Source organism: Osmerus mordax, chromosome 6 (genome assembly GCF_038355195.1).
Source record: "Osmerus mordax isolate fOsmMor3 chromosome 6, fOsmMor3.pri, whole genome shotgun sequence".
Taxonomy (NCBI): Eukaryota; Metazoa; Chordata; class Actinopteri; order Osmeriformes; family Osmeridae; genus Osmerus; species Osmerus mordax.
Window position 1 is genome coordinate 12,775,501 of NC_090055.1, and position 22,985 is coordinate 12,798,485.

Sequence of the window (22,985 nt, forward strand, 5' to 3'; positions counted from 1 at the left end):
AAGCGTCCAGAACAGATGACAGTTTATATATTCGGCTAGGTCTACTATAATTCCATGAATCTGTGTGTGTGCCACCAACTGCATCACGGGCACTGTGCACTAGTCAGATCAAAGGTATCTCACGCTTTGGCGCCAAAGACTGCATACAATCAGATACAGTTTGGTGCCATCAACTGGTGAAATGGTTAGCTACCGGTGATGATTCAAAACATTTCCTTTGTTAAGGAAATAATTTATATCAAGAGACATTTAACGAATTATACAGGTATACAGTGAATTTAGCTTGCAAGCCTTTTAATAAATATTAACTGTAGAGCTAATGTTTTTTTTCTCTTCCGAAAGGGGAGGTCAAAGGTTACAAACAAAATGGCTGAATTTACTGAGAGGATTCTCATTGCTCTGATCTTTCGAGAAAACGGGATCTCTTTTTTATATTTTGATATGGATCGTTTGACTACATTATCTCATTGAATCCAACCCATTATTCCATAATTGAATGCATCACGGAATTACTTTTATGTGACTTGGACAGAAGACATTGCACACTCTGACGTGTTACACCACTAGCTAGCTAGCGTTTTTGCTAGCCGTCTCGTGACATTCATTGTGGGATATTAACCTGCACATCGCTAAGACCACAGGTTTACTGGTAGAGTCGAAGTGTCTATATTCTCATTGTCAATCTAATAGACCAACAAGAGGAAGAGTCACATATGAATGCACATAGCCTGTGTTTAGCCAGCAAGCAAGCACAGCTGTTTTAGAAAGTGGATGTACTATAGCTAGATTACTCGGTCTGCCAATAGATTTGGTGTTTGTAGATACGGTGTCCACATAACCGTCTCTCGTGAAACATGTTTTAAACGGAACAAGACAACGATGAACAGGAAGAAAGATAAAGGATTTGAGAGCCCACGGCCTTTTAAATTATAAGTATTTTCTCCAATTTTGTGACTCAGTTGAAACCACTTTTACACATAGGCAATATACAATTCACATACTCGATTACTGAGGTCGGTTTAAGTATTGATATCCTGTTTTGTTGTTCACACGACCCATCAGGTGGTGTGCATCAACAACATAAACTTCCAGAGGAAATCTGTAATCGTAAGTAGATGCACCTATATAAAGTAGGCTTAATGGAGTCAACAAATGGCATCATATGTCGCGAATAATTTCTACTGAACATTCCGTGCATGTAACAGGGTTATGTGGAGCTGACCATCTTCCCTACAGTGGTGAACCTGAATCGCATCAAACTTAACAGTAAACAATGCAGGATCTACAGAGTGAGAGTCAACGACTTGGAGGCTCCCTTCATCTACAATGACCCCACCTTGGAGGTCTGCCATCATGAGTCCAAGCAGTGAGTATCCTTCAATCAAACTGATGTTTGTTTATTAACTTAGGACAGATACTTTACATGTACACAGTTCCAGAGAACTGTGATGAGGCATTATTCCTTTGCCATCATTTGCCTTTAGAAGTTTGAACCCTTCTCAGCCTAAGTAAGTAAAGTTCCATAATGCACTGCTGTGCAGTGCCTACATTGTATTGTGCGTCCCACAAAGATTCTGAATGCAAGTAACCTTGGATACCAGCATCTGCTACATTGAAGTGCTTAGTACGTTGAACATTGAGGCAAAAATGAATCATTTTGTTGCAAAGTAGGAATAACACTAGTAGGTATGTATAGCTACTTCTCCTCATTAGACAGACAGCACCAGTGCTGTAATACCTCTCCTCCCTCAACACATCTGCCCTTGTTCTGCCTCCAGGAGGAACCTGAACTACTTTTCCAGTGCATACACTGCTGCAGTGAGCGCTGTGGACCCAGATGCAGGTCACGGGGAGCTGGTCATCAAGGTTCCCTCAGAGCTGTGGAAGCAGGGAGACGGTGAGACAGGAGAGCAAGACTAGGTCATTGGTTGCCAGGAAATACAGAAACGTGCATAGTGCTTGCCATGCTAGATTCCATGATAGCTTTTTTGCAGGTTTTTTTGACACAAAAAGTTTAAGCAACTCAACTAGGTTGAAACATGTTTCTTATATGGCAACGACAGTACGAGTGTTCTGATTGGCTAACGGGTAGTCATGCCAGCCGCGTATTTCTTATTGCCCTCATCTTCAAAATGAGCGATATCGAGGAGTCAGAGTTTTACTATCCAGATGATAATGTTTAAGTTTCTAAAAGAGCAGAAAAGTGTGAACACAGAGAGAAAAACGACAAGCGCTAGGCAGATTTGGTTTGGTTGTTCAGATTTCAGATTGGTTGCTAGGCAACACCTGAAACACACCGTGAGAAGACTTGAGAGCTGAACAAAACGACATGTTTTCTATTTACAATTACCATTTATTTTCATTTACAAAATGAAAAGAGTTAAAAATGCCATATAATAAACAACTTACTAACCTCAACCATCATCTCCCGTCATGCCGGGAAATATCGGCTTGATCACTATCGCACGGTCGATACGTTAAAGCCTCAGTTTGATATTTCCCGGCATGACCTCACTCTCGGTTAGTAAGTAGTTATTATTATTAGTTTCAGATATCATTAGTTTCAGATATCCTCCATCAAAATGGAATGAGAAACATGGCCTTGGTCTGCTAACTATAGCCAACCCCTTACCTTGTGTCTTGACTACTCTTCTTTACAGAGATGAATGTCCTCAAGGTGTACATTGAGTTTTCCCTGGACCAGCCCAAGGGAGGGTTGCACTTTGTAGTGCCTGACGTAGAGGGGAGCATGGCTGAGAGAGGAGCACATGTCTTTTCATTTGGCTACCAGAACTCCACCAGGTACTACTAATAGAAACCAACATTAATGATGTGATTCTAGAAAGAAACTGTTATATTATGAAATGGTACATTGAATAGTAGAATAGAATTGAATAAATAAGATGGCTGTAAATGGCTGTCATCCCAAAAATGTAAAGGTTGTTTCTAATAGTAGGTGACGCTGCGAGTATTGACAGTACTTTTGTTGTCGGTACATTGTGTTCCGTTAATGCCGCATTCCTAGGTAGCACCTTAAATATATGAACTGCACAAGTTGCAATGTATAAAATCTCTAGATCTAAAAGGATTTCTTCATTTAATGAAGCGTCCAGAACAGATGATATAACAGTTTATATAGTCGGCTAGGTCTACTCAACATATGGCCAAAAAAACAGGTTTTGTCATAGTTCATAAATTCATAGAAAGTACCCGGGATGCTTGAGTAGACTCCATCATCCACAATACAATATGCTCACGTTTGTCCATAAACATATGCAAATGTATGCCTTCCCCTCCCACCTGCGACCAACCCCCCCCCCCCCCCCCCCCCCTCCGCTACCCATTCACCCCTGCCAACCCTGTTCCCACCCCAGGTTTTGGTTCCCTTGCGTGGACTCATACTCTGAGCTGTGCACCTGGAAGCTGGAGTTCACAGTGGACGCTTCCATGGTGGCTGTGTCATGTGGCGACCTGGTGGAGACGATCTACACCCACGACATGAGGAAGAAGACCTTCCACTACGTGCTGCCCATCCCCACTGCTGCCCCCAACATCTCCCTGGCCGTGGGGCCCTTCGAGATCCTAGTGGACCCCTACATGCACGAGGTGAGGCGGCTCTCCGTGAATCAGACAATCAATTCACCAATCCTTTATTTATCCCCAACGGTGAAATTCATCATAAAAAACGAGCAGACAGCAGGTAAATAACAGATTAATCAAGACAATATTAAACCAGCAGTATCCACCAACATGAGAGAAGTTCAGGATAGCCTACCGACTTGACAGCTCTTTGCTATGAATGTGGGCTTTTGCACTGGAATGATAAATACATTGGAGGTAGGGGTGGAACGGTACACTGAAGTCACAGTTTGGTTCATACCGCGGTTCAGACATCACGGTTTGGTACGGGTTCGGTACAATGGAGGGAAAAGCAAAACAAACCAAGTTCCTCTACGAGTGAATACGGGCGCATTGAAGATGACATGTAAATTCCGATTGCGTCAGTGATTTTTTTGCCTTATTTGTATGTGTATCTAATGGCTGGTTAAGCACTGTAGGGAGGAGAAGTTGGACAGTTTTTTTTTGTCTCGTTCCAGTGATTGGCACACCTGGGTGGTGGCATCGGATATTTTTAGTCATTTAGCACACGCCAGATGCGTTATATGCGTTAGAATGTTAGATGTATTTCCACTCACATACCCCACAACCAGTGACGTGCGGTGATGTCAGTAAAAGGTTAGGCACTGAGTTATGAAAGCCAGATTACCTAATTTATTGTTAGGCTAATATGTCAAAACATGGGAGTCAGGTTGCTGAGAGGTTAGGGAATCAGGCTAGTAATCAGAAGGTTGCCGGTTCGATTTCTGGGTGTGCAAAATGATGTTGTGTCCTTGGGCCAGGCACTTCACCCTACTTGCCTCGGGGGAAATGTCCCTGTACTTACTGTAAGTCGCTCTGGATAAGAGTGTCTGCTAAATGACTAAATGTAAATGTAAAACAGTAAACACAGTAAATAGTACAAGCAGTAGCCTACATCTGCTGACTGTTAGCACAGCCACATAGCCAATCTTTTCTTCCATGCTGTACCAGTCTGTTTGAAACGATCGAAAACATGTTGTCCCTTTTGCTGCAGTAGTCCATCTAAGTCTGGCGTAGACCTCCCTCTTTCTATAAACTCATTTTTTGAATAAAATCGAGCTTGGAGAAATTCCTCAACTCTGTGATATCGGCAGACACCGCTGCTGTCATTTTGAGTTTTATTTATTTTTATACCGTGTATTCTCCGTGTAATTTCATGCACTGAACCGTGACGCCCGTACCGTATGGGTCAATACGAATACATGTACCGTTCCACCCCTAATTGGAGGAAATAATCAGTGTTGACTACAGGGGGAAAGCGTTCTCTGTTGGTAAAGTGATGGTTGTATTTGATTACTGGTGTACTTTTGGATATTGACCACTAGGTGGGGAAGTGCTTCTCCAATTGTTCGTCCCAGTGACTTGTGCTTCATAGCGATGTGCTGAACCGTTGACTTACTTTTGAAGGCTTTATGGACATTACCAGTGAGTCACAGATATCCTACAAGTGACCATACTTTAAAACGTAATCTCAAAGCCTCTTGTTTTTTTGTCTTTATCGTCCAGGTGACCCACTTCTGCCTGCCCCAGCTCCTGCCCTTGCTGAAACACTCCATGTCGTTCCTCCATGAGATCTTCGAGTTCTATGAGGAGATCCTCACCTGCCGCTACCCCTATGCCTGCTTCAAGACCGTGTTTGTGGATGAGGCTTATGTGGAGGTTTCCTCCTATGCTTCCATGAGCATCTTCAGGTAGGGCTGCGTGGGTGTGTGTGTGTGTACTGTGTGTGTGTGTGGGGACTGTGCTAATGTGTGTTCACGGAGCCTTTGCATGCTGGTTTTGTTGAATTTGATGTTGACTTAATACCTTCCCTTATCTTCCCCAACCTCACCTCTCTCCTCTCCATGACTGCCCCTCCTTGCAGCACCAACCTGCTCCATAGTGGCATGATCATCGACCAGACCCCCCTGACACGGAGCTGTCTGGCCCAGGCTCTGGCCCAGCAGTTCTTTGGCTGCTTCATCTCACGCATGTCCTGGTGAGTGCTGTATGATGTTGAGGTCAAATAAGGGGGGTCCCTCTCCCTCTTTTTCTCCCCCCCCCCCACTCCTCCCTTTCTCCTGTTACCCCTCTCTTTCTCTCCCTCCTCTCTTTCTCTCCTCTCCCCCTCTCTTTCCCTTCTCTTACCCTGTTTCTGTCTTCTCCCCCGCTCTCTTTCTCTCCCTCCTCTCTATTTCTCTACTCACCCCTTTTCTTCTTTCTCTCATCCGTTTCTGTCTTCTGTTCTCTTTCAAGCTTGTTCTCTCTCATTTTCTTTTTTACTTGCCCTCTATCTTAATCTCTCTTTTTCTCTCTGTCTCTCTCCTCACAATTCCATCGGTTCTTCCCTTTCAAGTCCTGTATTTCATATGTCTTGTATAACTGCAGTAGTTCAGGTCAGAGAGATTTCGTACAGCAAGACGGTATGTTATCACCATTGGCAGTCAGGCCAGGCCAAGGCTGGGAATATTACATCCATGATGGATGTGTGTGTGGCTGGCAGCCTGTCTGAAGGGGAAGCAGAGGAGGCCTCTGGGAATGGGGGCTCAGACTAGGACTAGGGGAGGGGGCAAGGGCGAGGTTGGAGAGAAATGCTGAAGTTTATCCGGAGGTGTCCAAGACTTTGATCCTCCACCCCCTACCCCCAAACCCCCTCGCAAACAATGGACCCCCTGTCTGGAGAAGCGTTTCAGACCACATGAGACGGGCCCTGCGTCGGGTTACGCCGCTATTTATCTGGCGCGCAGCGTTGTGTAACCCATGGGAAAATCAAACAGGCCTTCCTTTGATACGGGGGAGAGCCGGTGTCTGCAAACAATTTATGGCGCAGTGTGATTCTGTTCAGGCCTGTAAGTGAGGCAGCTTTTTGGTGCCAGCTCAATGTTTCGAAGTTGGCATCGCCTCACCTTACCGATGTTCTAGTCGAGCTTCGCAAACGGGTGGTGCACAGGCAGGCAATAGGACCACGTCTCTGATAAATAAAAACACTGTAGAGGATGAAGAAAAATTGTTGAATAAAAGTTTGCTGTGTTGTGGGACCACGTTGCAATCACCTTGTTTTGGTAGCATGGAATGGTAGTTAATAATAATATTTTTTTGATAATTAATATGGTCTGTGTGACATGAAATCTGTGTTATAGTTTGTTAAATGTGGGTCATGTTTTGCCCATCGTAGGACCTTATCTGTATCTATGTATTGCTTGCAATCTTTCTCCAAGACTGATGTGTGTGTGTATGTGTATGTGTATCTGTCCATGCATGTGTGTGTGTTTCCCCCTAGGGCTGACGAGTGGGTTTTGAAGGGGATCTCAGGATACATCTATGGCCTTTATCTGAAGAAAACCTTTGGAGTAAACGAGTACCGACACTGGATCAAAGAGGTCGAGATTCTCAGTTTTTACTGACGTTTTATCTTTTTGATTTTGAGTGGTCCGGTTTAACCATTTAATACAGGACTGCTCAGTCCTGTTCTTGAACACTCCAGATGTAACTAATCCCATCCATGGTATCAACCAGCTAATTATTTGAATTAGGTGTTCGACATTAGGGTTGGAGCAAAAACCTACAGGACTGTTGCTCTCGAGGAACACGGTTTTCAAACGATTCAATCCAACAAATTCCCCAAAAACTGGATGTATTTTTTCACTCTCAGGAACTGGACAAGATCGTGGAGTACGAGCTGAAGATGGGAGGTGTCCTGCTCCACCCAACCTTCAGTGGTGGCAAGGAGAAAGACAAGTGAGACCCTCTACATCTGTGTCTGGGGACGATGTGAAGTCAGGCTAAGACCGGTACAGGAGGCTTGACTGTTGATAATTGACTAGTAGGCTGTTTGTGCGTAGTCAATGTAAGAAGTTACATTTTAAGAAAATACCAAAATACCACATCATAGAAGAATAAGTGCATTTCTGGTTGACTGCTTTGTCAATTATTTCAATAGGCTGTATTAGCTGGGGCAAGCGAATGTGCATCAGCCTTAATTGAACCAGTTCAGTTCTATATTTTACAGTATATGCCAGCCCTCATGTCAAAATGAGTGGCCAAGAGCTATACACTAATACTGTACATTACACCAAACACTAGAGTTCGATATACACACTCCCACATCCAGGTAGCACTTAAGTACTCAGGAGAGGATGGAATACACCCATATTTTTTTTTGCAGGCAGGGCTCTTTCACATGCCAAGAGCATGCCTTGCTTACGGTGTGTTTTTTTAATTTAGTTTAATTAAAAACTTTTTTTAAAGAGAGTCTTGCTTTCCAAGACATAACCAGAACACTGTGAGGGAGAGGCGTGTTGAGTGGTCTCATTCATCCTGACCCAGTAAGCCTCTGGCGCAGACTCCAGTGTTTGTTGTAAATCAAATCTATTTTTGTGTGGATGGGGGGGAAGAGATTTGGAGAGCTTTTCACACATTACCACAGCACTAACTCATGTCTGTGCGTTGGCTGTCGTCAACTTGGCCTGTAACCGTAGACAAATGCTTTTCTGGAGAGTTGCTGACTTGCAGGGGAAGGTTGAAGGATGGAGTTGGCATTAAGCGCTTCAGAAACGCCAGTTATGATAGATCATGTTCCCATAGAATTGACACCTACTCCACTCAACTTCAATTCAGGGTCTAAAAAAAGTTAATGAAGAGAGCAGTGGCCCAAACATGATAGAAATAGAATAGAGTGTTGTTGACCATTTCAATGTATGATGTCCAATTCTTCTAACTCAGTGGTCAAACATCTTGTTTTTTGTTTTGTTGTACTCGTGTGTGTGTGTGCAGCCCTACTCCACACCTCCACTTCTCCATCAAGCACCCACACACCCTGTCATGGGAATACTACAAGATGTTCCAGTGCAAAGCCCACCTGGTCATGAGGCTCATAGAGAACAGGATTAGCATGGAGTTCATGCTACAGGTCTGTGAAGCCTCATTCTGCTTTAGTGGCCGCCTTCGGCTGTCCTCATTTAATCTAGAAAATGTTCTGTTTTAGATGTTGATCCTTTGCAAGTTTATTGTTAGTAAACTATGTAGAGGGGCATATAATATTGGTTATGTAGCACGGTATGACGCATGGTATTGTATCATATATAACTCTTCGTCTCTTCACCTCTCGCCTCTCCTCCCATCTCTTCATCACACCTCTCCACACCATCTAATACCACCACACCATCTAATATCTCCTCACCACACCATCTAATCTCACCTCTCCACACCATCTAATACCACCACACCATCTAATCTCTCCTCACCACACCATCTAATCTCACCTCACCACACCATCTAATCTCACCACACCGTCTAATCTCACCTCACCACACCATCTAATCTCACCTCACCACACCATCTAATCTCACCTCAACACACCATCTAATCTCACTTCACCAAAAAATCTAATTCCACCTCACTACACCATCTAATCTCACCTCAACAAACCATCTAATCTCACCTCAACACACCATCTAATCTCACCTCACTGTTTTATCTCACTTTACCTCTTCTCTCAGGTGTTTAACAAGCTCTTGAGTCTGGCCAGCACAGCATCCTCCCAGAAGTACCAGTCTCACATGTGGAGCCAGATGCTGGTCTCCACCCACGGCTTCCTCAAGTCCATCTCCAACGTCTCCGGCAAAGACATAGGCCCCCTCATTAAGCAGTGGGTGTATCCTTCCACCTGGAATTGCACTGCCAAACACTCATCCGTGTATTTAGTTTAGCCACACTAGTAATGTATGTATCTACCTTTCAGGAACTGTAGCACTGTTGTACACAAATGTAGTTATTGCACAAATGTACACCAAAACTCAAAGGAACCCTCACAAAAAAAGTGTAATTTGTAAGGTGGTTGTTTATAAAAGTGTAATGAACTTGGTGCTGCCCTTAACACCTGCCACCCAGAGACCAGAGTGCAGTGGTGAAGTTCTTTGGCAGTTTTGCCTTCAACAGGAAAAGGAATGTTCTGGAACTGGAGATCCGTCAGGACTACACCTCCTCAGGAACACAGAAATATGTGGTGAGCGGCTTTCCGCAGCGGAGGTGGTTTGAGACGAAATTTAACCCAATGAACTTAAGAGCACGCAAGTGCATCCGGAAAATATTCACAGTGCTTTCGGTTTTACACATTTTATGTTACAGCCTTATTCCAAAATGGATTCAATACAATAAAATACCAAAAAGTACCTAAATATTCACAGCCTTTGCTCAATACTTTGTGGAAGCTCATGTGGCAGCAATTACAGCCTCAAGTCTTTTTGAGTATGATTCTACAAGCTTGGCACACCTATTTTTGGGCAGTTTCTCCCATTCTTCTTTGCAGGACCTCTCAAGCTCCATCAGGATGGATGGGGAGCGTCGGTGCACAACCATTTTCAGATCTCTCTACTGAAGTCTGGGCTCTGGCTGGGCCAATCAACGACATTCACAGAGTTGTCCCAAAGCCACTCCCTTGCTATCTTGGCTGTGTGCTTAGGGTTTCTGTCCTTTTGGAAGATGAACCTTTGCCCCAGTCAGGTCCAGAGCGCTCTGGAGCAGGTTTTCATCAAGGATGTCTCTGTACATTGCTGCATTCATCTTTCCCTCGACCCTAACTAATCTCCCAGTTCCTGCCGCTGAAAAAAATCCCCACAGCATGATGCTGCCACCACCGTTCTTCACTGTAGGGATGGTATTGGCCAGGTGATGAGCGGTGCCTGGTTTCCTCCAGACATGACACTTGGCATTCAGGCCAAAGAGTTCAATCTTTGTTTCATCAGAACAGAGAATTTTGTTTCTTATGGTCAGAGAATCCTTCAGGTGCCTTTTGGCAAACTCCAGACGGGCTGTCGTGCCTTATACTGAAGAGTGGCTTCCGTCTGGCCACTCTACCATACAGGCCTGATTGGTGGAGTGCTGCAAAGATGGTTGTCCTTCTGGAAGGTTCTCCTCTTTTCACAGAGCAAAGCTTGAGCTCTGTCTGAGTGACCAATATGGTTCTTGGTCACCTCCCTGACTAAGGCCCTTCTCCCCCGATCACTCAGTTTAGTTGGGCGGCCAACTCTTGGAGGAGTCCTAGTGTTTCCAAACTTCTTATTTAAGGATGATGGAGGCCACTGTGCTCATTGGGACCTTCAATGCTGCAGACATGTTTCTGTACCCTTCCCGGATCAGTGCCTCGATACAATCCTGTCTCGGAGGTCTACAAACAATTCCTCGGACTTCATGGCTTGGTTTGTGCTCTAACATCCACTGTCAACTGTGGGACCTTATATAGACAGGTGTGTGCCTTTCCAAATCATGTCAAATCAACTGAATTTACCACAGGTGGACTCCAATCAAGTTGTAGAAACATCTCAAGGATGACCAGTGGAAACAGGATGCACCTGAGCTCAACTTTGTGTCATGGTTAAGGCTGTGATTTTTATTTGTATTTTTTTATTTTCTAGATTTGCAAACATTTCTGTAAACGTTACGTTCACATTATTATTGTGTGTAGAATTGTTTGGGAAAAAATTACTTTGATCCATTTTGGAATACGGCTATAACATAACATGTGGGAAAAAAGTGAAGCGCTGTGAATACTTTCCGGATGCACAGTATTCCCCTAGATTAATTGGTGATTGATCTGCTCTCCCCAGGGTCCCATCAAGGTGACGGTGCAGGAGCTGGATGGCTCATTCAACCACACTCTCCAGATCGAAGAGAACAGCCTCAAACATGACATCCCCTGTCACTCCAAGAGCAGACGGTCAGTCCCTGAACTGCGGGGTCTGGGTTTGGGCTGGCTTACCTACTGCTTGCGTGTCTTTTACTCCATCTGCTACTGTTCTCTCAAGTTTGTTGTTTTGGCATTCAAGTCTCATGTTGACGGTGTCTGTGTGTGCACGGTTTGTTCCAGAAACAAGAAGAAAAAGATTCCTTTGATGAACGGCGAGGAGGTTGACATGGACCTCTCGGCCATGGAGTAAGATTTTCCACTATTTCTCTTTTTCTCTCCCTCACTCTCCACTCTCTTTCCCTCTCTCTCACTCCTTCCTCCCACTTTCTAGCTGTTCTCAAATTTTACTTGATTGGTATTAAAGCCTAGCCTGGGCAGACCCCAACAGTCCATCTGTCCTTCCTTTTACCTCCTCCGTCACCCAGCAGTCAAGCCACAGGCACACAATCTTAACCCTTATTAGATCTAGACCGGCACCAGGACAGCGTGGTTCTAATCCTAGCTAAGAGCCATGAACTACCTTTGGAATGAGCTAGAACGTGCCTGGGAGAGTGTCCTCCATGTATCACAGTAGTCAGAACACATGACATGGCAGTCAGATTCTACAACCAGATCAGAATTTCGTAATAGGTTGTTAACCAGTATATATTGACTACTGTCAGTGAAGAGTGATCACCTAGCCAGAATTGCAGCAGCCAGGAGTCTGCAGCATGATAGTCCACGTCCAGGCAGGTTTCTTTCCCCTGGTGTGTTTTAGCCTCTGGCTGTAGTGCCTCTGGAGACATCTGGAGGCCCATTAGGAGTGTTCTAACATGGATGCCACAACCAGACCTATATCATTACGGCCTCAAAGATGCAGGAGAGCCTGCCACAGAGTGTGTGTTGAGCGTTGGGCCAACTATCCACAGATCTGAGGACGGTGCAAACAAGTGTGTTGTCCACCTACATTGAGCAACAACACTTACAGTTAGGTCCATAAGTATTTGGACATTGACACAATTTTCATCATTTTGGCTCTGTATACCACCACAATGGATTTGAAATGAAACAATCAAGATGTGCTTTAAGTGCAGACTTTCAGCTTTAATTTCAGGGTATTTACATCCAAATCAGGTGAAAGGTGTAGGAATTACAACACATTTTATATGTGCCCCCCCCCACTTTTTAAGGGACTAAAAATAATTGGACAAACTAACATAATCATAAATCTAATTGTCACTTTTAATACTTGGTTGCAAATCCTTTGCAGTCAATGACAGCCTGAAGTCTGGAACCCATAGACATCACCAGACGCTGGGTTTCATCCCTGGTGATGCTCTGCCAGGCCTCTACTGCAACTGTCTTCAGTTCCTGCTTGTTCTTGGGGCATTTCCCCTTCAGTTTTGTCTTTAGCAAGTGAAATGCATGCTCAATTGGATTTAGGTCAGGTGATTGACTTGGCCATTGCAGAACATTCCACTTCTTTGTCTTAAAAAAACTCTTTGGTTGCTTTCGCAGTATGCTTCGGGTCATTGTCCATCTGCACTGTAAAGCGCCGTCCTATGAGTTCTGAAGCATTTGGCTGAATCTGAGCAGATAATATTGCCCGAAACACTTCAGAATTCTTCCTACTGCTTTTGTCAGCAGTCACATCATTGATAAATACAAGGGAACCAGTTCCATTGGCAGCCATACATGCCCACGCCTCCACCATGCTTCACTGATGAGGTGGTATGCTTTGGATCATGAGCAGTTCCTTCCCTTCTACATACTCTTCTCTTCCCATCATTCTGGTACAAGTTGATCTTGGTCTCATCTGTCCATAGGATGTTGTTCCAGAACTGTACAGGCTCTTTTAGATGTTTTTTGGCAAACTCTAATCTGGTCTACCTGTTTTTGAGACTCACCAATGGTTTACATCTTGTGGTGAACCCTCTGTATTTACTCTGGTGAAGTCTTCTCTTAATTGTTGACTTTGACACAGATACGCCTACCTCCTGGAGAGTGTTCTTGATCTGGCCAACTGTCGTGAAGGGGTTTTTCTTCACACAAATACCATACTTGAAATGAACTCTAGACCTTTTATCTGCTCCTTGTCAATGAAATAACGAACTCCCAAATAACATACACCTGCCCATGGAACAGCTGAGCAGCCAATTGTCCAATTACTTTTGGTCCCTTAAAAAGGGGGGGGCCACATATAAAATGTATTGTAATTCCTACACCGTTCACCTGATTTGGATGTAAATACCCTGAAATTAAAGCTGAAAGTCTGCACTTAAAGCACATCTTGATTGTTTCATTTCAAATTGTGGTGGTATACAGAGCCAAAATGATGAAAATTGTGTCAATATCCAAATACTTATGGACCTAACTTTATATTTAGCCTGGTCATTGCTGAAAACATGCTCATGGCCATGAATAACATTTGCCCGACAGTAGTCCAACTTGGCATGCACCTGTAGGAGCCTCTGTTCCAAGCAACGTTAAAGTTATGTCTCCTCCCCCCAGCGCCGACTCGCCACTGCTGTGGATCAGGATCGACCCTGACATGTCCATCCTGCGCAAGGTGGAGTTTGAGCAGGCCGACTTCATGTGGCAGTACCAGCTGCGTTATGAGCGGGACGTGGTGGCGCAGGAGGAGGCCATTTCAGCGCTGGAGAAGTTCCCCACTCCAGCCTCACGCCTTGCCCTCACAGACATCCTGGAGCACGAGCAGTGCTTCTACAAAGTCCGCATGCAGGCCTGCTTCTGCCTTGCAAAGGTGACATGGGAGTTTTTCTTTTTGTTATTTCTTTCTCTGTATTTCTCTCTCTCTGTCTCTCTCTCTCTCTGCGTTTAGACAAGGCCAACATGGAAAGAAAATCCACTATAGAAACCACAAAAGATTAAAGTTGAATAAAATATGCTTTATTTGCTTCTATATCGAAGACCCTCTCTCTGCATTGTTACTAAAAGCTAAACTGAACAGAATTGTCTGGGCAGCTTTAGCCTTCATTTTGGGAAGGACAATGTGGCCGCCCACCCAAATAGCATCAGCCACAGTTTGTGGGTTTCATTACATTTTTATTCATTTCTTCCATTGAATTCCTCCTGAGTCAGGGTTCTCTTGACAGCACTAACTGAATGGAGATGGTGAGAAGGACAAACTATGGTTTGTCATGTAGTTCTGGGAGCTGATGTTTTATGGTCGCTGGTTAACCGTCGTACACTTGGCTGGTCCACAACTCAGTGATTTTGTTGAAAGAGACGAAGGCACAGGAAGTGCTCAGGGGCAAATCCAGGCAGCACACCCCTCTCAAACACCCCCCACCCCACCTTTCCCCAAAACACACACACCTTGTGTTTATCCTACCAAATGATAACATCCTGAAGAACCCCTTTAACTATGTATCTATACACCTCCTATACTTAGTTGCTCACTTTCTCTCCAACACACAAACACACACGAGCGCAAAAAAAAAATCCTTATTCATTTCCTGCTGTGGCGACCCCCCAGCTTCTCCTGTCTGTGATGAAAACATGGAGGTCCCGTAGCCAAGCCTTTCTTAGGACATGCTGCCCAGCCAGCATCTCTGCTGGACACCTTTCTTGCTGCTCTGCCCCTCAGTAACCAACCGACCAAAGATGCTGTTAAGTCATGGACTGCGGCTGTTATGTACCAATGCTGTTCTGAACTGATGCTGTTTTTAACTGCCCAGTCAAGGGTTCATCAATCCTTAAGCCTTAGTTACATACAAATCTCCTCTGACTCAGATGAGCATCTGTCCCCAGCCTAGATCAAGCTCGTACCTTTCTTGCTTCTGGGACTATCTGTTAGTACTAATTGTACTGGGTTACATGAATCCATAGCACCATAAGGGGACAGTATTTGCAAAAGCATTTATTTATTGTGTATTCGTTTTAGCAGACATGTTCATCCAAAGTTAAGTGTGAAACACTTTAGATCCAGGTGCTTGTAATAAGTGTTAGTTATTAGCTAATAAGGCAATTTTAAGATGCTTATTAACATTAGTGTTAAGACTAAGTGTTAATATTAGTAAGGGTTAGAGTTAATGATATCATAAGATGAGAGAAGCATTAGTCAATAGGTAATAATGCCCTTAAATGATGCGTAATGACATTAATAGGTCTTAATAAGACTTTACTAAGATATTATCTATAAACAAACTTATTACATTTACTTGTATCTAAAGTGTTACCTAAAAGTGAACTAGAAGGACTAGTGGTTAGTGCCAAGGAACATTCTGTGATTCTAACACTATTTACACCGGACGCGTCTGCGGCGCGTTACGACTCCGACGAGGTTCTGTTCTGTCCTCCACAGCATTTCAGAATTGGCAAGTTAGTGAGAACAACAAACAACTGTAAACTACTTTGCCTGTCCGATATTGACTTCCTTTTGATTTTGTATGCTAAGTACAAGTTGATAGAACTTGCTACGTTGGCAATTTTATTTTTGTTGTCCGGTTTAATGTGGTGATCGTGTTAATAATTTTGTTTTTTCTACTTTGTTGTGCTGTAGATATACTGAAAAAGTTAATAGGCTACACTTATGAATGACATAGATAAAAGATTTGTAGCTGTAGTAGTGGTTAAAAAGACATTCATCCTCAATGATTTGTATCGATATTCACAGAGTTCACTCTGTGGCTTGGATGTGACATCTGTCAAAAATAGAAAAGCTACCTATCTCTCGCGAAGCAGAGTGGAGACCTGCGTCTGGGATGCTCCTATAAACGCTCTCTCCCTCCCTCCTGCAGATCGCCAATTCCATGATGAGTACGTGGACGGGTCCCCCGGCCATGAAGTCTCTGTTCACCAGGATGTTCTGCTGCAAGAGCTGTCCCAATATCGTCAAGACCAACAACTTCATGAACTTTCAGAGCTACTTCCTGCAGAAGGTAGTCACACACAGTGGTGCTCATTATAAAATCGAGTCAGCACATCCTTTGCCATATACGTGAATGCAGCAAAGTGTACACATTGCTGTTAACAAACGACAACATTGTGTTCCAGACCATGCCAGTTGCTATGGCGTTGCTGAGAGACATCCAGAACCTGTGTCCCAAAGACGTGCTCAACTTCATTCTGGACCTCATTAAGTACAACGACAACAGGAAGAACAAGGTGAGCCTGGGTTGTTCACTTCCCCTGTTTTATAAGCCCCACATCTGGGCCCATTCGCCCTTAACATGAAACCTTACCCGCAACAGCGTGGAACGAGAGAGGTGCGAGGACTGCCTCTACCAGACAGAATCAGGAAGTTCTGTTATAAAACACACACAGTGGGACTCATCAGAACTAGGAAGGACACAGCAGGGGTCTTCCAGAGGGCCCGATCAGTCATTCATAAAGCTCAAAGTTCCAAAACAATTCCAACATGAGTTATTCCTGAGGGAGGGGGATTGTCAGGAGAGTTTTCTGCTTAATGGTTAAATCAGCAAATCATATTAATAGGTTTCTAGCTTTTCTAACACATTTTAGTGTTAAAGACCTCGTTATCAAAATAATGTGACTACTAAATACTAGTAATCATTTAATTGGTCAAGGTTAGAGCTATACTGTACTAGTCTTGTCTTAATAAACACCATCCTGAGTTCTACTCAGCAGAGGATATGGAGCGGTCCTGTCCCAATGACCTTTGACCCCGGTGTGGCCCTCTCGCCTCTCCAGTTCTCTGATAACTTCTACCGCGCTGAGTTGATCGACGCTCTGACCAACTCCCTGACCCCAGCCATCAGCATCAGCAACGAGGTGCGCACGGTGGACAACCTGAACGCGGACGTGCGCAACATCCTGGAGGAGATCACACGCTTCCTGAACATGGAGAAGCTGCTGCCCAGCTACCGCAACACCATCACAGTCAGGTAACAGGCCAGACCCTTCTCTGAATGAGGCGCTCAAAGGGGCTATTGTGAAAAAAATTGTATCACGTATGATGATGTTTTTTTATTTTTATCACTGTATCTCACTCTGTACATCTGTCTTTCTCTCACTCTCTGTCTTTGTTAATCTTGCTCTCTCTGTCTCTCTTTCTGTCTGTCTCTGCCTCTCTTTGTCTCACTCTCTCTCTGTCTCTCTCTGTCTTTATCTCTGTCTCTTTATCGCTCTCTCATTCTTTCCACAGCTGTCTCAGAGCCATCCGGATGCTCCAGAAGAACGGTCACATCCCCAGCGACCCGACTCTGTTCAAATCCTACGCAGAGTACGGACACTTTGTGGATGTGCGCGTGGCTGCCTTAGCAGCCGTGGTGGACTACACCAGAGGTACACACTCAAGACTCCACACCGGAATCACACACGCCCACACCAAAATCACACACACACACCCAGCCAACCTAATGTCTATAAGAGCAACAGAAGGCCAAGCACACGCATTTTATATAATATGGTTATCTGAAAACCACTGTGAAGTCAGGCTAGCTTGAATGTTGAGTTAGATCGGTAATTCAGTGCAGTCCCCACACTGCACACTCAACATTTCATAACCCTCTCCACCACACATGGCTGACTGAAAGACACCTTTATCTCCGGTAAAGATGTGCCAGTGTCTGACTGACAGCCGTGGGTGGGGGAAGGGTGGGGGCTGGCTAGCACAGAGTGTATCCCAACTAAAGTGCCAATGCTGCAATCTAGCTTCTGCAACCCTGCTAGCTAGCCAGCTAGCTAATATAAACCTCATTAATCAAATGTTAGGTTCATTCCAGCAGCTCTCTCTCTCAATGAGTCCTTTGTGTGCAAGGCCAGTCGGCCTAGTCTCAGCGTGTGTGTTTTGGGATATGTGTGTGTGTGTTCTTAACCTGAGTTTTGTCATGTGTGTGTTTTTAATGCCGTGATGTGTGTGTTTTACAACGTGATACCTGTGTGTTTTTAGAGTGATGCGTGAGGGAATGTGTGTGTGTGTGTGTTCATGACGGTGTGTTTATTTGCAGTTGAACGGAGCTCAGAGGAGTTACAGTGGCTCCTGAACATGGTCCAAATTGACCCCTCTCACTACGTCAGGTCAGCCACCTCTGCCCACACACAACACAGGGAATTTCAATGCAATTCTCAATTCTGACTATACTGCACAGTATTTGGAGAACATGTCAATTGCCTTTTTGTTATACAACAGATGAGAGAGACTTTAAGTAACTAGAAGAATGAATCCAAATGTAAAATGTACTCTCCTGACTAGTCATTTCTCAGATATTCACTTGCTCTTCTTTCTGCTTCCTTTGTTCTCGGGTGTGTCCGCTCAGACACAAGATCCTGAGCATGCTGGGTAAGAACCCTCCCTTCACCAAGGCAACTGACTCCACCCTCTGCAACGAGGCCCTGGTCGACCAGCTGTGGAAGCTCATGAACTCCGGTCAGTTTAGTTTAGCTTACTTTCTTTTATAAGAAAACCTTTTTTGGGGGGGAGGGGGGTGGGGGGGTGGTAAGAACCCCCATGTTTTATTCAGTTCCAAATGAGCATTCTCAATTGGCTTCAGAAAGCGTTTCCTTGGCGGAATACGTCTTGAATATTAGCCCAGAAAGGCTACTTGGATGTTCCTGTTGGTTGCAGCATGTAGATACTCCTGTTCCAAAACGTCTCCACTCCTTGTCTGTATTGTTCTGAAAGAGTATGGGAGATGCCAATAAAATCATATGGTTTTGTGTCAAGCTTGGCCCACAGCAGCACATCCCCATCTGTGCCCCACATGTAGGAGCCACAGAGAGATGAGATTCAGATGGTCCAGCTCACACCTATCAATGTACACACACACGCCGCACATGTACAACTTTACTGGAAATGTCAACTGTCTCCAAGTCTGCCTGCCACCCCCAGGGTTTGTCCGTTTAGGTGTGTGTGTGTTGCTGTATGTGTGAGGTTTGTGTTTTCATCTCCTCTGCCAATGCCAACCAGGGATCCCAGTATCCCCTGAGACACGCAAGATCAATAAACAGGATTGTTCACAGGCGGGCAGAACAACTGTGTTTCTCTTTACTGGACCAATTCCAGCATTGTTGAGCGGAGCCGCTCTTTTGCCCGGCATCGCCCCATGTGGTTAGCATAAGAGGGCTGGGGGGGTGCAAACGCACCCCTCTCTATTGTATTGTGGGGTTCCAGAGGCGGACCTGACTCCTTGGAGGTCTGTTAGCAGGCCGGGGTCTGAGCCTCTCTCTGGTGGCCAAGCCAAACATGCCTCGGGCCAAGGCTGACAACCGCTAATACCCTGGCCCAGGCCATAATGCAGTGTTTGTTTTATTATCCTGTTCGCCACTCCTGCCCCCCCCCTATCCCTCTCTCACCACACACACACACAAATACATGTCTCGGCTTTACAGTTGTGAGCCTGCCAGTTTCCAGTTAGGGGTTTGATGTTCCAGTTAAGTGCTGTTTCCAATTGATTGAGTTAAAATGGATTGATGTGGACCTATGTGTCTGAAATAAAGTTAAATTGAATTGAATTAAATAAATCCTGGGTGATGAGCTTGCAGAAGTGTACTTTTTGTCTCCGATCAATAATCAAGCTGATGTGACATTGAATGTATCCCTTTCCCCTCTCATTCTCTCTCTTCCACACACACACCTCCACCCCCTCTTCTGATCCAGGTACTTCTCATGACTGGCGCCTGCGCTGCGATGCGGTGAACCTGTACCACACCCTATTTGGCCTGACGCGGCCCTCCTGCCTGCCCCTGCCCGAACTGGGTCTGGTACTGAACCTCAAGGAGAAGAAGGCCGTCCTCAACCCAACCATCAAGCCTGAGCAGGGGGGCGCAGCCATGCCGGAGGTGCCTGGCAGTGCGGGGCTCCACGGCCCGCCCCTGGCCTTCACCAGCAGCGTGAGTATACCAGAGGTGACAACACAGAGGGAGACGGTCTGACAGGGCTCTGAAAGAGCTGCTTTGGTTAATGGCAACCCTCACACCCAAACCTACTGACTTATTTACTCTGTCTGTATGTCTCTGTCTCTGTATCTGTCTTTCCTCTCTGTCTGTCTGTTTATCTATCTCTGTCAATCCCTCCAGTTGGATGAGGAGCACATGGGGGTGGAGGTATCCTCTGCTGGAGGCGGGGGCAGCGGTGTGGCTCTGCCCCCCTTGGGCCTGAAGCGCAAGGCGGACACCCCTCTGGGCTCGCCCCCTGAGCCGGGCCAGGTGCTGCACCCGGAGGACGAGGTCAGCCGTGGACGACACAAGATCAGAGTAAGCACCAATATATGTATTTATTTTACTTTCTATTAGGTTTCTTTTAAATAACATAAATTTGTGTCAACCAGACACAAAATATACATACAACAGGGGATGGATGCATCTCTTATATCAACAGAATCCATATGCCAACACTGATACAAACACATACCCACACCCATGTGTATACACATGCATGTGAATATCCATAAGAGTACCAGAGTAAGCCTGCATTTCACTGAACTCTTTTACATTTACATTTAGCAGACGCTTTTATCCAAAGCGACTTTTAACTTGATTTACCTGTTTATTGATGTGTGTGTGTGTGTGTCCTTGCAGTTCAACACCATGGAGGAGGAAGACATAGACATGGAGTCTGTTCACGACAGTCAGGCCTTCATCCACCACCACCTCAACATGCTGGAGAGACCCTCCACGCCAGGTCCGAACCACACACACATCTATAAACAACACACACACTCGCACCACTTCAACATACTGGACCTCCACTCCACAACTACATGAACAATCACACACTAAAACAACACCCATGCCTCCTTCTAAACCTGACCCCTTGTCCCTCCTCCTCTCCCACCCCCAGGTAAGGAGCCCCCATCGATGGAGCAGGCCCTGCTGTCCATGCCCGCCACGCCCCTGCCCACCTTCGCAAAGGAGGCCGCCCCCTCGTTGCCGCCGTCCTCCACTAAGCACGCCGGCGACCACGCTCACCACCACCACCACCACGAGCATAAGAAGAAGAAGAAGAAGCACAAGCACAAACATAAGCACAAGCACAAGCATGACAGCAGGGAAAAAGACAGAGAGCGCGATGGGAGGGACCCCCATACCTACAGCAACAGCCCAGCCAGTGGGCGCTCCATGCGCTCTCCCTCCATGTCCGACTGAGCCCCCGTCAGCAGGCGAAGCCGCAAACGCGTGCAAACCTGTCTCCAGCTGAGACAGCGGTGCGTCTACAACCGTTTTTGTATTTTTCGACTCTGTTCCTCGTTAGCTTATAGAGGTGTGTTCCTGAAAGATGACGGAAGATAGATTTAACAAGCCACATTCTGTGGTGTCATGGTGGTAGACCACAAATGGTATTCCCGACACACGCACAGGCTCACACACACAGAGACTCATACAGCTGGAGGCCTTGCTTGCTTGTCTGCTTCCCTGTCCTTTAGTACAGGGACCTTCATGGCTAGACACACTCACATTCTCCTTGGTTAGGCTCGCTCAACAACAACATTTTTTACATGGCTGCACATAGACAAGTGAGACTCGCTGATGTGTGTGTGTGTGACTGGTATGAGGGGAACTGTGTGTGTGTGTGTGTGTGTGTGTGTGCATGTTAGGGACAAGGGAAACTCAGACCTGGCTGGGGGTATGTGTATGCTACCCGGTTGTTGACTTTTCTGGTTTTTATACTGCCACTTGTCATTACTTTTTATAACACTGCTAATTTAATTGCAGGGTTACCTTAAGCCTACCATTACAGTGAAGAGGGGAATTTCCACCGGAATTGTAGTTGTAAATAATAAAAGTTGGGAAAAACATTCTTAGAAACTTTTCTAATTGTAGGATTATCAAAATCTCAACCAAACTGAACATGGATTTCTGCATATTCTGCTTTATGACATGACAATACTGTAGACCTGAAACATGAGCCATTCAAAGTATTTTCCATAAATCTTAAGTGTTTTCTATAATATTCATATTACCAGACATGTTTTAACATAATTGGTTTTATTGCCTAGTCATTCTTCTGTTACTTCAACTCAACTGTTCTATAGCCACGTTGCCATTGGAACTGTTGTCATACATTCACAATGTATGTTAAAATAAAGCAATAGAGACGCATGTGGAATGTGGAATTACTCTTGTTTGGGTTCAACTTAGTATCAGCTGTGGTAGGTAGTATACCCAGACTTCCAGGCAGAACTTGAACAGGAAATGAGCATGGTCCTGTTCAGTTCCAGGACTGTTTGGGCTGTTATCCTTGTTTGACCCAATCATAGTGCTTTTAAAGTAACATAAAATCAATCAATGCCCCCAAGCCACTGCCCGTAACGACTTAGTGGTGTGCTGTTAGACCTCTTATCAAACATTTCGCGTCTTTGCTACTCTTTCTTTTCACATTGTCACAATCGTACCTAGCCTTACTGTGCAATGTTATGTTAGGTTAATTTATGGGACTCGATGCAGAAGCTTATCATTTAACAGTCGTCCCACGTCAGCTGTAAATTCCAGTTTATTCCTTACTATAGTTTGACAGTCCGCTTGTGAAGAATTTGTAATGCAGTCCGCCCTCTGGTTTGAGTTGTGCAAAAAGCAAGGTCCGGACTGCATTCAGTGGATCATGTTTGTTTCGATGAAGATTGTTGCAGTAGATACATTTTATTTTTGTTTATTAAAGATACGTTTCTGCATATGAGAAAATTGATGACCAATGACATGCTGGGACTGAGTTGCACATGAATTACATGCACTGTCTGGGCCTGAGAGCAGTCCAGTTTGATCTCTCCATCTCTGGATAAAC

The 22,985-nt window shown here is 45.0% G+C and overlaps 1 protein-coding gene across 2 annotated transcripts; it reads left to right on the forward strand.

Annotated features, from left to right (window-relative positions):
• Nucleotides 1-380: 380 nt before the first annotated feature.
• Nucleotides 381-22,354, forward strand: taf2 (TAF2 RNA polymerase II, TATA box binding protein (TBP)-associated factor). Of its 2 annotated transcripts, none has more exons than XM_067237781.1 (26): nt 381-929; nt 1,053-1,107; nt 1,206-1,366; nt 1,779-1,897; nt 2,661-2,802; nt 3,375-3,606; nt 5,146-5,330; nt 5,504-5,617; nt 6,899-6,998; nt 7,271-7,356; nt 8,392-8,527; nt 9,117-9,271; nt 9,508-9,622; nt 11,223-11,332; nt 11,483-11,548; nt 13,793-14,045; nt 16,045-16,185; nt 16,301-16,411; nt 16,958-17,151; nt 17,412-17,551; nt 18,217-18,286; nt 18,526-18,635; nt 19,866-20,113; nt 20,285-20,461; nt 20,786-20,888; nt 21,048-22,354. In XM_067237781.1, the coding sequence occupies exons 1-26, from the start codon at nt 880-882 to the stop codon at nt 21,350-21,352; spliced, it is 3,678 nt and encodes a 1,225-aa protein (XP_067093882.1). In that variant the 5' UTR covers nt 381-879; the 3' UTR covers nt 21,353-22,354. The 2 variants fall into 2 exon arrangements, with proteins under 2 accessions (XP_067093882.1, XP_067093883.1); XM_067237782.1 differs by having other exon boundaries at nt 19,866-20,098.
• The last annotated feature ends 631 nt before the right edge of the window (nt 22,355-22,985 follow it).

What these genes read in the sequence shown, in the direction of transcription:
- taf2 (XM_067237781.1), top strand. Translation starts at nt 880, where the DNA reads ATGAACAGGAAGAAAGATAAAGGATTTGAGAGCCCACGGCCTTTTAAA. An exon ending in TCCAGAGGAAATCTGTAATC is followed by an intron (nt 1,108 to 1,205) that starts GTAAGTAGATGC and finishes TGCATGTAACAG; the next exon opens with GGTTATGTGGAGCTGACCAT. An exon ending in GACCCCTCTCACTACGTCAG is followed by an intron (nt 18,287 to 18,525) that starts GTCAGCCACCTC and finishes GTGTCCGCTCAG; the next exon opens with ACACAAGATCCTGAGCATGC.